The sequence below is a fragment of the Hakea prostrata genome, chromosome 5 (assembly GCF_041222555.1).
Source record: "Hakea prostrata isolate BN-2017 chromosome 5, UWA_Hpros_2, whole genome shotgun sequence".
Taxonomy (NCBI): domain Eukaryota; kingdom Viridiplantae; phylum Streptophyta; class Magnoliopsida; order Proteales; family Proteaceae; genus Hakea; species Hakea prostrata.
The window spans coordinates 812,148-828,751 of record NC_142604.1 but is presented as its reverse complement, the minus strand read 5'-3'; the positions used below and the strand labels follow the sequence as shown (position 1 = coordinate 828,751).

At 36.4% G+C, this 16,604-nt stretch overlaps 1 protein-coding gene across 2 annotated transcripts; it reads right to left on the bottom strand.

Annotated features, from left to right (window-relative positions):
* Positions 1–8,043: 8,043 nt before the first annotated feature.
* On the bottom strand, positions 8,044–16,239 carry LOC149014264 (putative phospholipid-transporting ATPase 9). Of its 2 annotated transcripts, none has more exons than XM_089155177.1 (11): positions 15,363–16,239; positions 11,767–13,106; positions 11,524–11,634; positions 11,155–11,431; positions 10,931–11,019; positions 10,725–10,833; positions 10,366–10,575; positions 10,098–10,223; positions 9,893–9,991; positions 9,552–9,743; positions 8,044–9,068 (listed from the first exon to the last, which is right to left on the bottom strand). In XM_089155177.1, exons 1-11 carry the CDS (start codon positions 15,753–15,755, stop codon positions 8,436–8,438), a joined length of 3,579 nt encoding a protein of 1,192 aa, XP_089011303.1. In that variant the 5' UTR covers positions 15,756–16,239; the 3' UTR covers positions 8,044–8,435. The 2 variants fall into 2 exon arrangements, with proteins under 2 accessions (XP_089011303.1, XP_089011304.1); XM_089155178.1 differs by lacking the exon at positions 15,363–16,239 and adding an exon at positions 13,810–13,939.
* Between the last annotated feature and the right edge of the window lie 365 nt (positions 16,240–16,604).

The window sequence follows — 16,604 nt, the reverse complement described above, 5'->3', positions numbered from 1 at the left end:
CCAGTGGACCAGCGGTCATGAAAAGAAGAAAAAATCTCAAACGGGGAAACTGGGAAATTCGTGGAGACGGGACTTCCGAAAGTAGTTCCAAATTCAATTGTTTATTCATGTTCCCCAAATACCCCCATAGGACCTCCCAAAGGCAAGCGGACAAGCATGTTGAGACCGACCAAAAGTTACAATTGCGACTGACAACCATGCAAAAGCAGGGAGCAGCGGGTGGAGGAAAGGATAGCAAGACACAGCCACGGATGAATCCACCTTGGCACTCCTCTTAACACTAAGTTGTATTTTCCTTTGATTGTCAACTATTTTGAAGTTAGAAATTATCTATTGAATATTATGTGCTTAAGTAGTTAAATTTATAATGTATTTTTCGAACAACTTTACATGGATGTTGTGTACATTGAATAACATATCTACATGGATTTTTTTAGCAAAATACAACCAATGTGTTCTTTATACTTTAATTAGCATAATATAAAATCTCACCCCAAAATACTCTTTAAAACTTGTCAAAACTTGAACGGGAAAATCCTCGGTTTCCTCAAAATTTCTCAAGTTTCCACTTAAGTTTCTCATTTTTACCCGGTCGAAACTTGAGTTTCCCTCAAATTTTTTACCATGTCCCACTTTATGTTTATAAAGCATAGAGACCCCAACAATTGGATTTTTATTGGATATATTTGTCCAATTTATCACTGAAAACAGTTAAATCACTGTTTATGCTAAAGAACACTAAAATTTGCATGCTGAAGAACCTCCAGGACGTGTGGTATTATTTTAGTGAAAGGGGTTCCCTCACCCTAAAATTCAAGATATTCGTCGAAGAGAGTCTACCCAGTAACAAGAAGGGTTGGAGGGATTGTATATTGCTTGCCGACCTCCACAAGACTGTGCCATTACTCATTAGCCCCATAATTCAAGGATGGTCGAAAGAAGTTGAATGTTAAACTCAAATTGTCCTCCTTCGTTGACGAATCTTACAGAAGGATTCTCCGAGGTGACGGAGTCCTCATCCATGGCCGTGAGATGGAGCACGAGACACCACTTATCGCCAGGGGAATCATAGAGGGTGAGTGCTCTCACCTACTCTTGTCTTTGTTCTCCTTTTTATTGAAGTTGTCAAACACCATCTCCTATCCTTTCTTTCTTTTTTCTGTAGCTTCAAAGATGTTCACCTGAGCTCAAATCCAAAATGAAATGGATTACATCAAATTGTGTCTTAGATATCCTAAAAGATAAATGAAACCTCCATGAGTTGCATTCGAGACAGTTGATGAAGCAACTCAATAATCTCCTTATGATCCAATTCTATCTGCAACTAATCAATGTCTAATGAACATGACCTGAGTCATAAAATGACATATTTCAAACACATCACCTTAGAGTGCTCACGTCTCATTTTAATCCCAATCAAATTTGTGAATGACCTACCTCTAAGGCTTAAAAGATATTTTCAAGAGATACCGTGAAAGGAGGAGGCAAAGACTAAAGACTTACAAGTCTCCAAGTGCTGAAAGAGAAACATATTGAAATGGTCAACAAGGAAAAGAAGGGGTTATGATTTAGGAGTAGAATACAAGCTACGTGTGGGAGGGTGTGCATGGGACAATTATGTGGATTAGGTGTCATTTGGAGTTTCAATTTCGTCATTGGATTAAGTGAACTAAACCATCCAAACCACTCTCGATGGATTTACGACAATAAATTATGTGGGGCCTACAAGTAAAAAATAATGAAATATTTTTTTAAAAAAATTCCATCGTCATAACTCTGTAGGTTTTCTAGTAATTCATGGTCAACAATCGAGAGCACATAGTACTACTTGTCAAATCCGGAGGATCATCCCGAACTGGACTTTCCAAACCACCTCTTCTTGCCGTCCTTATTTTGATATTTTGGTCTTTTGTTTTTTGTTCTTTCTCCCTTGGGTCCTCGTTTTTTTGGTGGTTGCCAACCGGGGTTTCACAAGGCTTTGCCCGACTAATCGGGTGCTCGATCCGAACTCCTCTCTGTCTAGAATGACGGGTGAGACTTTCCAAAGGGACCACTTCTTGCTGTCGTTAGTTTTGATTTCTTTTTCTTTTTTTTTTTTTTGATAAAAAAGTTTTGCAGTCTTGGATTTTGTTTAGCTGAGAGTTAGGGTATTGGTCAAAGTCAAACTTGTTAAGTAGGAAGGGTCATTTGATCTCATCCAAGACCGACCATACGTAGGGATTATTAATCATTTCTACGACTGTTCAACTGTTCAAGTATATAATTTTCCAAAGTCTCTTATATTAATTTGTAAATAATAATAAAAATAAAATTTCTAGTAAGAATTGTAGGAAAAATATATCAAGAATTTGAGTTTTTGCAGAAGTAATTTTCTATGTTAAGTCAAATTTAAAGATAATGATATATATTATAAAACATAACACAAATATTTATTCAAATTCAACTAAATTTGGTTAGGTCACAATCGAACAAAGCTAATAAGAACTTCGATATTTTGTTAACATTGTAAGAAAAATGCAAATACTTTGATGTAAAGAAGAATATATTTATCTAGGAAAAATAATTTAGGTCATTGGTTATTAGGGTATTACTTTTCTCACTTAGAATAATTTTCACATTTCAAATAAAAATATAATTTTACTTTATTTATAAAAAAATACAAGTAAATTAAAAACCCAAAGAATATCAATAAACTAGTTTTCAATGAGAGCATTGGTAACTCAAAAGAAACTTATTTGTGCCTTCGATCGCCTTGCACCCCTTCACAACCCAAAATTACAAAGGTCAAAGGATGAGAGACTATTAATGCGTTAAATGAACAGATGGATATGAACATGCATTTTTGTAATATAGTCATCATCAATATGCACACTAAGTGAAGATATATTAACAAAGCATGTAATGTTTTCCATGTAATATATTGCATAAGAAGTCTTTTGTCATTGAAATGCTATAATCACACCACTTACAACAAAATAAGTGAATTTATAAACTTTAAATGAATTTATATTTTATAACCAATCAAAAAACTTAGATAAAATTAATTTTTATTTACTCTATTTGCTACCAAACGACATAAACAGACACTTTATGGATCAAACTTATGCCAAGCTTCACTAAGTAACAACAATTATTGTTTTAAAAAATAATTCGAGAAAGAAATATTCACATTGATGTGATTTTCAAGAGTGTAAGTAATTAATTGTCTTATATGCATTTTTAAATATAATAATGTGATAAAGAGAATATAATACTAGATGACAAGACAGTAAAATCATAAATCATCTGACGTGTTAATTAAAAAAAAGTTAAGGATAAGAATATCTCATTAACAAACAAGGAAATCTACTTCCTTGTCCTCCTCACTTTCATCTAATTGACTCTTTAATTCCTATTTGCCCAATCACTTTTAGTTTAAAAATTAAAATAAGTAGGGAGTCAAATGGGTCAGGTAGGGTTGGGTTGGGGGGTTGGGTTGGGTTAGTTAATACTCAATCTTATCTTAGGGAGTCAAATCAAAATCCTCATCAACCTTACCAAGGCTAAGAAGCCCCCAACCAAATCCTACTTAACATGGTCGATTAGGGTTGGATTACCCCTAATTTACCCTAAGTACTTAACCCTAGTAATGACAAATATGGGGTAATCACCCTTTGGAGATTTGAAGTCTTTAAGTCTTAACTTTTAACTATATAAGATTTTGGTCTTTGTAAACTGAGCTATTCCTTTGAAGTGGCTAGTGGCACACTTGGTTAAATAATTTAAATATAACATTAATTTAACTAAACTAGGTCGAGAGGGTATGGCCCAAGACCTCGCCAGACTCCAGAAGACCCGCAAAAAGCCCGTGGGAGGGAGCCACCGGAAGGCAAGCGGGATGAACAACACAAACGGCACAAGAGAGAGCAAGGAAGAAAACAAGAAACGAAGAAGAAGAAGGGCGCCCCCGGGAGGTGTGCATAAGAGAACCGACCGGGAGTTGAGCCCTCGGGAGCAGACCGGAGGATAGACCCAGGGACAGGAAGACCCGGAAATCGAAGACGCCGGAGCAGCCGCAGGTTAAACCTCCCAAAATACGGATAGGGCGACGTGGCGATTTAGTTTTCTTCCTTGCAGCTCTCATGGACCCGGCTCTCGGAGCCGATTCCCTCACCGCGGAGTTGAGGTCAAACCAGAATGAACCAAGTTTGATAATATTTTCTCCGGGTATGAGTCCTACCCAACTCTGTCAGGACTAGCTAGTGTACCAAACCCGCCTTTTGAGTTGAAAAGTGGTTCCGGGCTTGAGCGTGTGTTGGCCAGTTCGGGCCAACAAGGATTTATTGAACTCCTAAAATAAGCTACCTTGATTCGAGTCCCAGGGAGAAGGGAGGGGGGGGGGGAGAGCAATTCTTTTACGCAACCTTACACCAACAATTTTTGTTAAGAGATTGTTTAATCTATAACTTGATTTCTTGCTATTAACTGTTGTTTGACAATTGTGCCAAGACCTACTCCTTTAACTATTTTAATTCTATTGTAATTTATTATAACTTGTTTATCAAACATCCACCTATTAGCTATGCACTAGTATAGACTTAATTGAACATTTCTTAACATAAACACTCTATCACACATCAAGCAATTGCATGTATTAATCAGTTTAAACACGCGAGTTTTTTATTTTATTTTTTAACTGAGCTTTTTCAAGCATGCCATTTTTCTTGTTATAAGCACTTAGAGATAAGATTTATATGTAAATCAGGGCTAAAACCATAAAACAAAACTATAGTTAGGGAAGTTTCACCTAAAAATAAAAAGAAAATAATGAAATTTTAAAGTAAGGTGGCAAGAAATGTGATGCTGGTTGACATTTAAATTTCTTTTTAAAATTTCTTTTATTCCTAAGAAACCTACACAAAATAAGGCAAGAGAAAAATAAAGGTGCCAATGTTCTATGAACTCCTATAAAAGCATTATTCAGACACATTCATTAATATTTAGAGATGAATAGATGAATCAATCAATAAAAAAAATAAACAAACCCTTAAAACCTTGTATGGAATTGTGAGTTTTTCTTAATTAATTGAATAAATTCACTAATTTTTCACACAAAGAAAAAACCCTTAAAATTTTATATGAAATTAAATTAAATTTACTTATCATGAACAAACTAATACACTTGAAGCCCCACCCCAACCCCCAACCCCCAAACCCCAAAGAAATCAATATATTAATTATGAGAAAATGATTTATAAGCAAGTGGGCTCACATATAAAAGCAAAGACAGTAAATAAGGATATGATGTTGATGGATTCTCTGGATTGTCAAATATTTTGGACACATATTGCAATTGTTTGTCATTCTATGCGTCAGAGAAATCGAAAGAGCTACTAAATGCACGAGGTTTCTATTATTATAGGCTTTGTAGAGGAGTTAATATAGAGCACGGTCCGGATCCTTTTCATACAAGAGTAGAGGATTGTGCTTTTTTCATACTTTGAGCACTAATACTGTGTACCAGAAATAAACTGTTTCCAAAATATATGGTGGATGGACGTAAAAAAGCAGAGTCCCCTGTCCTCACAGATAGAGAATCTTAACTTGTAAATTTATACAGCTTTATGTTGTGCTTCATGCAAAAATTTATTTTCAATATGTTTAAGAAACTTCCTAATTTAATCAAATCAATGTACTTTAATCATATTTATTTCTTTATTTGTAAAGAAAGGACTCAAAATATTAATCAAAACCCACACCCACAAGGCATTTTGTGGAGAAGAATCATGTCTAATGCTTATAGGTTACCCAAATAAAACCAGATTCTCAACCACTTTAGTGCTTTTAATTAAGAAAACCCTAGATTAATTTTCATATATCTTCTCAAGTAACATCACCTCTAACCTCCTTAATTAGTTACCCAAAAAAAACCCTTTAGCTTTTCTTTTCTCTTTTGATGATTGGAAATAAAAAGCTCATCCTTTAATTTTGTCAATTGGAATTTCAGTTAAAATTGCCAACTAAACTAACACTAGATGATGAAGAATTAATTAGGTGAAACTGAAACATCAAGGTCCACCACTATATTGGACTTTTGTGTTGAGCCATATATGCTTTGATAATGACTTGTGAACACTAAAATTAGGGAGAGCATGGTCCCTTAATGAAGATTTATATAGAGATATTAAGAAGTAAAATTTTCATTTTTTTCAGAAGAATAAAATAATCATTTCAACCTCTATTAATGTGCCTTTACATGACAATATCCTTCTCATAAAATTATAAAATTGAGCAAAAAACTAGTTTGCCCAAGGGCCTTTCTCTCTTATAAAAACACAAAAATCTAAGATTGGGTGATGACAGCATGATAATGATTCCTTTCACTTGAATGAAAGTTAAAAAGTCTTAAACATATTTATAGGAGTTTGTGATTCAGTCCTAATGGAATCATTTATGAAATAAAAATTGAAAATTGATAGTGGTGAGAGATTTGGATTTATATAAAATTTTTATGGAAAATAAAAGAAACTGGTCCAAGAAGAACTGAAGAGCTCAGTCCAAACCAATGGAAATAAAATTTATAATTGTATTATTAGATTGATTGATAGAGATTACTTGGCTTCATCTGAGTTAGTTGGAAACCCAACTCAAAAATCAAATTAATCTACTTGAATACTGGGATTCGTCATTTAAACTGTTATTTAGTAAACTTTCCTATTTGGAATCTCCACAATTTAATAAACCAAAAATTAAACACTTAAAAATAATATTGTTTTCAATCCAAAAGATAATTAAAAAAATGAATAGTGATAATTAAAGAAAAATGATTAGCTAAATGTAACACTTCAAAAAAATAAAAGACCACCAACATCAATCATTCTAAAAAAGAATGGGGAGATAACTTGTTGAGTACATCACCCTAGTAGTCATTGATTGAAAAACCCTAACCCAAAACACAGGGATTTTTATGAAATTCATCAAATTGCTTCATGTTCATTCTAAGTAAGTAGGCTCATGTATGTGAAGATTCATTAGACTCTCCTAATCAAGTCGTGTTCGAGCTCAAGGCTAGTTCGCGTTCATAAAACCAAACTCTCATATCCTCAGTTGCCATCTTATCACCCAAGGTCGAGTCAGGGTTTAAAATCCAAGGTGAAAAAAGAGAAGGGGGGGGGGAACGAATAAATCAAAATCTTTCTTTTGTTCTTCACCCTTAGTAGTAGTGAATTGTGCATCTTGATTTCTATTTTATTCAATATCTTAAATGTTAATTATTGATGATGACATTTCAATTCATTTTCTTTACTATTAAAAATTTTCTCCAATGAAGGGGACAATTGGTGGTAGGTATTTCACACATAAAAAGAGGACTAGAAGGTTCTTTCTGGGGAAATTTCAAAAAAATTCAGAGCCACCTTGGCCTCGGAAAAGCTCCGTCATTATCACCACCTATGCCTACAGTGAATGTGTGATTCTGTCACCTCAAAGTGATATCTAACAACAAACTTGGCTACACAAATGAATCCTAATAAATGGAGTATTTCTTAGGCAAAGTGGACCTTGGACAATAACTCTTGAACTCATATTTCATGCTATAAGCCAATCTTTTGGTTCTGATGCATATGTGGGGAACTAATTACAACCATATAAGTGAGTAGTTGAGCTCTGGATAATGACTGTCGCCTTAGATTGTGAGCCATGCACCCAGCAAACACCAATCTCACATTCATGACTTCACCATTGGAAATCAGATCAACCAACCTCATTTCTGATCCCTTATATATGGACCCTCAAACAATTATAGTCCAACAAAGTGCAACTAACTGAGCTAATGCATCAGACAAACCATGTAGTTGACAGACTTGGGTTTGTCACAGTTCTTGGATATAATGTGTTCTTGACTCTAACCTTCACCCTATTGAGCTGGTTGGGTTGAGCCAGGTTAGATAGTCGGCCTTAACCTTCGCCCTAACCCTAACTCTAACATTGATCATAAACACAAGACAATAAAACAATGCATAATTTCATATTATCGCCCTATAGTAATTATCAAAAATATACTATAGGTTGGTAGGTCAATGTTGTACATAAGATTTAGAATCTATCCTTTCCAAACTTGATCTTGAAAATGGATCATACATCTTCCTCGAAGAAATATAGTCAAGATATTAGATTAAAGTTGTTCTACAATGGACTATGATCCAGGAATTTGGTAAATAATCCATCTTTATCAAATATGATATGAACTTAATTTACTTGGAGGAACATGATCTAATCTCATTTGTTAGTACAAATATACTACAAAAGGGATGGAGGGATAGTTGAAATTTATTTAGGGGGAAATTACAAATTAATGGAATGAGAGATAACAACAAATCCAAATTTATAGTTCCTGAGCTACCTGTAACAATTACAAAGAATATATATTTACAGGTTCAAAGTCATGGTATGACTAATTAGATCTTGTGACGAAGCTTGTCTCTTAAGAATCTTGATTTAGCTTCTACTCTTGCTGTGAAACCAACTGTAGTTCGGACTGAACTCTGTCGCACCATTTGGGAGTACTCAGGATCTTCTTCATATTGCCCTTCTTTTCTGATCCATTGAATAATCTCATTATATAGGGGAAAGAAACGTCTCCGAATAGCAGAGAATGTGAAGTAAGGAAAGAGACTAGAGATGACTACAACAAGTGTGAGAAGCCAATAGGTGGGAGCAGGAGCACAGGCTTCAGTGAAGACTTTATAAGCAGAGGGGGATGTAGAAGGTGAAACGTTTTCATAAGTCAAAAGGAAAAGATACCAAGCAAGGATTGAATTCACGATGTGAACACTTTGGTTACGGTTAAGGTAACTCACAGAAATAACCATCTGGCAACTCACAACCCAGATGACACAAGTGAACATGGTTGCCCCCATGATCTCTAACCCAATGACCTCACCTCCCACACGGAAGGCCTGGAGTTCCAAAGCGTTTTTGCAGAAGAAGAAGATGATTATAGCACTTGAAAATGCATTCAAAATCCAACCCAATATTCGAAGCCAGCTGAAGAGGACATTTTGCACACCTTCTTGGTACAATAGAGGGAACTGCACATCATATTAAAGTGAGGTCAGTTTTCACTGGGAGCAGTGAAGAGCACTAAACATCCTTATGTGAGTGCATCATGGGTATAAGGAGTCGAAATCAGAACCACACACTTCTTTAGGTGAAAGTCCCTACCATCTCGACTGCTCTCTTTGGGTTAACTGGAAGCCATTTTTTATGAAGTGTTTGGGTTATCATGTTCACATGAAAACTCATTATCAGTTACTAGATATACTAGGACTGAACCAATCCAAGTTTAGTTTTTATCTTTTCTATTAGTCTTTGTATTTTACCCATTTAGGATTTCCATTGTATATTTATATCTCTAATGGTGTAGAGGAATTTGATCCAGTATTGATAATTCAGCTCTGACATGGTATCAGATCCATTATTGGCTCATTCCATACAACTTTAAGCAACAAACCCTTCCTACCAAGAAAATAGTAACAACAAAATCTGAAAAACTTGGTAAACTGCAGGCATACCTTGAGACAAAACCTAGCAGGGACATCTTGGTCAAACACACCCAGACCAATCACTGGAGTTGATGTGAAAGCAATATTGTAAAGTGTCATAAACCAACCATTGTAAGCAAGTTGAGCAGAGAATGATGTATATGCCTCAAACAAGAAGAGAGTAAAAGCATACGCGATGCTCTTGTAGAAGAAGTAGCATATCTGCAGAACAACACAAAAACAATCACAAATATGTCAATATATGAGTTAATTGGGAGTCTTCCATCTTGGAGTTCTTGATGGAACTTGGCCAGAAGCTAGTGTAGAACTCATCCATAAAAGATGGTTTGCAAAGAGGAGAAGAGTTGTACCATTGATGAGATCCTTCTATAACACCAATGGCCATGCACAAGTAGCAAACGCTCCAGATATTGGAACTGAGCAATTGAAAAGTCACTTGACATAACCGCCTGAAAGTCAAACCATAATAGGAATCAGCAGAGTTCAGCAGAAACCATGTAAATTTAAATTAAAAGTAGAGTTTATGTTTACATGCAACACTAATGTTATCAGTACCTGCAGCCCTTCAACACCACTGATGCCAACTCCAATATCTGCTTCTTGAAGCATTCCCACATCATTGGCCCCATCACCAATTGCTAATGTTGTCTTACCAGTTCCAAGTTTAACCAATCTTGTAACCTGCAAATAATTTTATGGGGAAGCAGGGGGAGAAGAGAATCAGAAACCCAAAACCTCCTGTCTTTTACACTTCACACTTCTAAGTTCTAACTCAAACCAAAATGAGAATCTTGCAAGGTGAGTTTAAATCACATGAACTCACCAGTGCTTTCTGTTTAGGTGATGAGCGACAGCATATAACCGATGAACAACCAATTGCCAGGTCTAGAAACATGTTCTTCACATCGTCCTCTAGTGCATAGACTAGTGATTTCCCATCAATGATCAAAGCAAACACATCGGATCCTCCACTTGAAGCAGTGAGCTGTGCCTTCCCTTCAGCTATCTGACTGACAACACTTGTCTTTGATGCCTGTTGGAAGGGAAAAGGCGAGGTAGAAAGGTCATTTTGTGTACGGTTGTGTCCGAGCATTAGTCAAAGCACATGACCAGGTGGTGTTCCTTACTTCCTTTGTGTATATATAAAATATATATGGTTTGGTTCTACCAAAAGTTTAGTACCTTGGCAATATCTGACTGGTCTCCTTTTTTTTCTAGTTCTTTAATTTCTGGCATTTCCAAGTTGACAATAATTTGTTTCATATCTTGTCTAAGCAAACTGCACGCAAAACTGCAAAATTGAACTCAGGTCAGAAATGTGCAACTAACTAAATTGATCATAAGTGAATTTGAAATAACAAATCAATATTCAAATCTAGGAATTTTACCCAATATTAATTGCAGTCTCCATCTTATCGCCAGTCAAGACCCATATTTTAATTCCAGCCTGAGCAAGCTTGTCAATGCACTCAGGAACCTTTACAGGAGAGAAGAGTGATAAAATCTCGATCAAATCTCTAAACAAAATTCTTCTTGTGTGGCTTTTCACAGATAATAATTCATTTTCCCATAAATTAATAGTTGTTTGTTTGGAGATCATTAACCAACTTACCCCATGCTGCAATTTGTCCTCAACAGCAGTAGCACCAAGAAGAATTAAATCCTTCTCGATCTTCTCTGCCACTTGATCAATCCTTGCATCCCTATCTGCACTGACCACATTCCTGGCCGCTGTGAACTCCTCTTTGAACTCTATGTATTCTTCTTCACTGAGTTCGCGATAAGCAAGCACCAATGTTCTGAATCCTGCATCAGCATACTCATTCATATGCTCCTGAGTTTTCTCTTGAAACTCTCTTCCATTATCTGCTAGCCTTTCAAACATAACACTGCAATCATCCATGGAACAATTTTGATATAAGAAAGCTTTTGATCCACAAGCATATAAGCTTTCCCTTGAGATGAAGTTTTATTTACAAACCTGTCAGCACCTTTACTCAGTAATAGTAGCTTTCCCTCCTCATTCCTTACAATCACAGACATCCTCTTCCTGTCACTATTAAACTCTAACATATTTAGAAGTTTATAAGTCCTGCAAAAGAGAGATTAACAAACTAATTACTGTAGGGGTTCGGCAAAAGTAATGGTCTAAGGACTTGAGCACCCTCTCCTTAATGGCTAGCTTTTAAATAGAAGTTTGAGTCAGTAAGTAAAAGAAACAAACCTTTCAACTTGCATTTTAGATGCAGGATCGAACTCATGAAGCGAGATGATTCTTTGTGTCCTCTGATAAAATTCAAAGCCAAGTTCTCTCACTGCAATCACAAAAGCTGCCTCATCCGGGGACTCGGCCTCGTATGAGATATTCCCGCTTTCATCATCCACTTCAGGTATGGCTGTGTGGCAGATTGCCAGTAAGCGAAGGAACTTTTGAATGACATCTGAGTGTGGCTCATTAACCCATTCATCATTCATGATCCTTCCGTCCTTGAAATTGAAACCTTTAACCTTATTAGGGTTTTCATTACCAGCAGAATCCTCAACATGAATGGAGGGAAACCCTTGTCTCTTAGACAAAGCCCTTTCAAGTTCTGTGATCCCACGACTGTAAGCGGTCCCAGCTATCGAACACTTAACGAACTCCATGGAATTGCAGGTTAGGGTTCCTGTCTTGTCTGAGAGTATAGTGTCAACTTGGCCAAGTTCCTCATTCAGATTTGAGGTCCGAGCTTGTGCAGGCTTATCAGCTTCCTCGTAGTACATTTGTATATCTTGGTTGATGAATCTGCATTGAAGAAGCTTAACAATTTCTAGGGATACATACAAGGAGATTGGGATGAAGTCACCATACATCATCACTACAGTTAAGAAATGAAGAAGTGCTGCAACTGGTGCTCTTTTGGGATCAAAGAAAATTGTGGTATCATCTGGTCTAAGATACCACCTTGTCATCCTTCCATTTTCATCTAGGTCATCTCTAGTTGCAATCCCAAAGAAGATAGATCCAATCAGAGAAATCAAAACCAATAAAGGGAACATGAAATATACCATTACCCTATCCACCTTTTTCTCAATTTTGCTTCTCTTGGAGGGTGGATCCCTGGAATTCTGCATGAGTTTAGTGTCTTGGCCCGTAAAAACAACAGCTCCATAGATGTAATCTGTATTCCTTAGCTTTGATTCCCTAAGGAGAAGTTGCTGAGGTGAAAGTAGATAGTGTTGCTCTCTGAATTCCATAGTTCCAATAAAAGTGTATAGATTGGCATTTGGGTCTTCACATTTGATAACAGCATTGAAATCTCGGAAGGTAACTTCCTCATGTAGATCTGAAGTTACTTCCAATGCTTGTTTCAGTTTCAAATTCGTTTCCCCATCAAGGTTCATGGTCTCAACATAGCAAATGGAATCCTCATAATTAGAAGAAAGCAAAAGAAGATCTGCAGGAAATAAATTATCCTTCTCTACCTTCACTATGTCTCCGACTCGAAGGTTCTTCCATTCTGTATTACGAAAACTACCATCACCATGATGGACCTTTACTTTTCGATTGTTTACCTCAACATCCTGTAAACATTATAGCAAACAATAAATTGTGAGCAAAAGGTTTTCAAAATAATTTTAAAGTCACTTACATTCTACCATTGTAACTGAGGAGGAAAAAATTGTCAATAATTGTAAATACTACAAGGTTCTTCCCCACAGCCTAAGAACAGTTTCCGGTGAATAAGGGAGTCCTCCGGAATCTATCAGCTGGTTAGCTTAGTTAGTAAGCTGTTGTATTCTTAAAGACCATGCTCATTAGGAGGTGTGAAGTTTGAACATCTTGACTTGATTCATCCTTTAGAGAATCCAAAATGCTAAAAAGCCTATCTTAGTGCAATCACAGCTTTTCTGAGGCCCATCAGGCCTGGCTCTTGGACACCTAAAAGTAACCTTGATTTGCAAAAACCCTATGATCCAGAGTAGAAGCAGGGCTCCTAGCAGAGTCAGAATCTAATAAAGCTTTGGTGTTGAACCCTACAAACAAACCGGGGACACTAAAATATGAGCCGTTTTTAAGTAATTTGCTTAAGAACAGCCGATGTTATAGGAGTAAAAACGAATAGAATCACGGTAAAGTGAGACAGAACTCGAAGAAATTTATAGACAGTGAAAGCCAGACCTTCAGAGGCGTTGGAGGCTGTTATTTTCCATTGGCGTTGAGCTCATCGAAAGAAGCAGAAACAGACGAAACAAACAAGGGGCTGTAGCTTTCTGGTGTGATTACCTTAAATTGAACTCCGTAGAGTGCTTGAATTTTGCACTTAGGCTTACCATTGCAGGGATATAAAAATCGTTGGTTGTTGGGTTTTCCCGTGCAAGAGTGGCAAGTAGAGCAGGAATTGTCTGGTTCTATATCTCAAAAGGAATTTCCATTGCCGTTCTGTGTCCCAGTGAATCCCGTCCCCAGTCTTAAAAGCCAGAAATTCGAAAACCAGTGGATGCTAGAAAAGATAGTAATTGGAGTCACTTTGTGGTGTTGCTTCTCCACGCAGTTGAGATCTCTTTGTAGCATTCCATCTCCAGTTGGGGTGCGATCATGAAGGTGGGTTTGCAGACAACGCCGAAGAGCTCCCAGAAGCATTTTGGAATCTGGGTTTTGTCTATCTACTACATGGGTTCCTCTCTGCTCTTGGATTGATTCTTCATTACATGGGTTCCTCTCTCTTCGCTGTTCTGGTTTTGTTCTCTTTTTTTTCTTGTTAGAAATGCTGTCAGGGCCTTGCTCTACTTCTATGTGAACCGGAAAGCGGCAAAATTGAGAAAGAAATGACGAAGAAGACGAAGAAGATGATGAAGGACCCATTTGATAAAACTCTTTTGTTTTCTGCATCGAAAAACATCTTTGAGGCAACAACAATTCATGGAATTTATTATCATAAACATAAGGATCCTATAAAAATCCTCTCATACTTAAATAGGAATTTGTTCAATTCTCCATCTTTTTATTCTACGATTGACAAAGTTTTATCTTCTTTGTTAATACCACAAAACATCTGCTAATGTTGTTTATGGTTTCAAAAGCAAATTTTAATAAGAATCTATAAAAGTGTTTCTTTTTCTAGAAACACTCGCAATTACTTTCAATGCTTCATAAAGTAAAAACACTCGGTGGTTATCAAACGGGTCTGAAATTTTTGAATTATGAAATCATCTATCTATTTTAGTAAGGTCAACCTTATAAAATCACAAGAGGTTAAAGGATAATTTTCGAATATGAAATTATCTAATCATGAGTCATGACTCAACCAACTTTGCTAACAAAGTATACTAGTGTACAAATTTAAAAGATAAAAAAATAAAAAAAATACATAAGAATGCACTATTATGCAAAGTAAATAAAATCATATGTTGAACTTACCTGGATCTTGCTTTTGGTCATGTATTTTTGGTCCCACAACAAAAGTATATGAAAAAGCATATGCCTGGGCATGCAAAGCTATATCTAGAGTATCTATGTTTTTCATCAGATGTCTTGGCCCCACAACAAAAGCATATGCCTCACAACAAAAGCATATGCCTGGCATGCAAAACTATATCTAGCTTTAATTTTGCTTGGGTCATGCGCATTAAATTGCATGAATATCAAGTCGAGATTTCGGACCCAACGATCTGAAATCTCGGTCAAAATTGAATCTCGACCGAAAATCTGATCCGACGGCTGGCTTGATGGTCTAAATGGGCAGCACCCAAGCAAAGTCCATATTGCTCATCAATGTGTTTCATCATATATGTTGGCCCCCACAACAGAAGCATATGCTTGGGAATGAAAAACTATACCTGTTTCTTACGATTCCAATCTTCAATGGCTTCTTTGACCATGCTGGCTCCAACCACAAAAGCTAAAGGGAGAACTGAAGTGACAGGTGAAGCAGTAGCTGTGAGAGGTGTGAAGGACAAGCAGGCACAGGTGAGGAAATAGAAGTTAGCAATTCTTCTGAACTGCTCATACAAGGACTTGGGGAAGAAACTCAAAGGTGTATACTTGGTGGTTCTCACATAATTGTCTGCATAGTTTACTGTCATGCCTTCATGGTCATTGCAGAAAACAACCCTTGAAAACCCTTCTCCACCAATCTGTGAGAGCTCCTCTTCATTCGTAATAGAACTTTTCCCACATGAGAAGGCATAGATGTTGCTCAACTTTAACTTCCTTCTTCTACCTCCAGCCATCTTAATTAAACCCACCAAAAAAATCAATGAAAAACTGCTCCTTCTACCTCAGATTCTCTGGAGAAAATGAAACCCAGCTTCTTCAAGGAGAGAAACAAGAGAAAGATGGGGGAAAAAACTCCAGAAGCTAAAGGAATAATTAATACCCAGCTGGGAGATACAGAGATCCTTCAACCCCAACCAAAAAAATAAAAAATCAATGCAAAAGTACTGTTTCTTCTACCTCAGAATCTCTCTCTGGGTATGAAATCCAGCTTATTCAAGGAATTTCCAGGAGCTAAAGGAATATATATACAGAGATCCTCAAAACCCACAAAAAATTATCAGCTGCTGATCCTTCTTATATACATGGTGGCTTGGAAAAGAACTGTAGAATACGCGCTTATGGGATGCAAACCAAAGTGGAAAACCAGTGTAGAATTTTCAGAGAAGTTGAATTCGTTGAGAAGGTCTCAGAAGATCACCAAGATGTTTGCTTCTTCTGGCTAAGGTTTTGGAATATGTCATTGATTACAATAATTTTTTTAAGGGTAATTTTCATCTGGACCCCCTGAGGTTTAGTCCAGATCATTTTTAGTCCAATTTAAGTTTTCCTTTGCATATGGCTCCCCTGTGATTTAAAGAAATGATTAAATAAGGACAAACTTAACAGAAACTATTAGTTTAATATTTTTGTGACGAAAATACCCTTGTTTTACTTATTTATTTATTTTAATTTAATTTCTTTTTAATAAGTTTCTTTCTTTTATTCAAAGAATAAATGTAAAAAATTCATTTTTGATAGTGAAAAGAATCTGTTAACACCAGGTGAGACTCTCTGGTATTTTCTTGCCCTTATCTTCGTCCTCT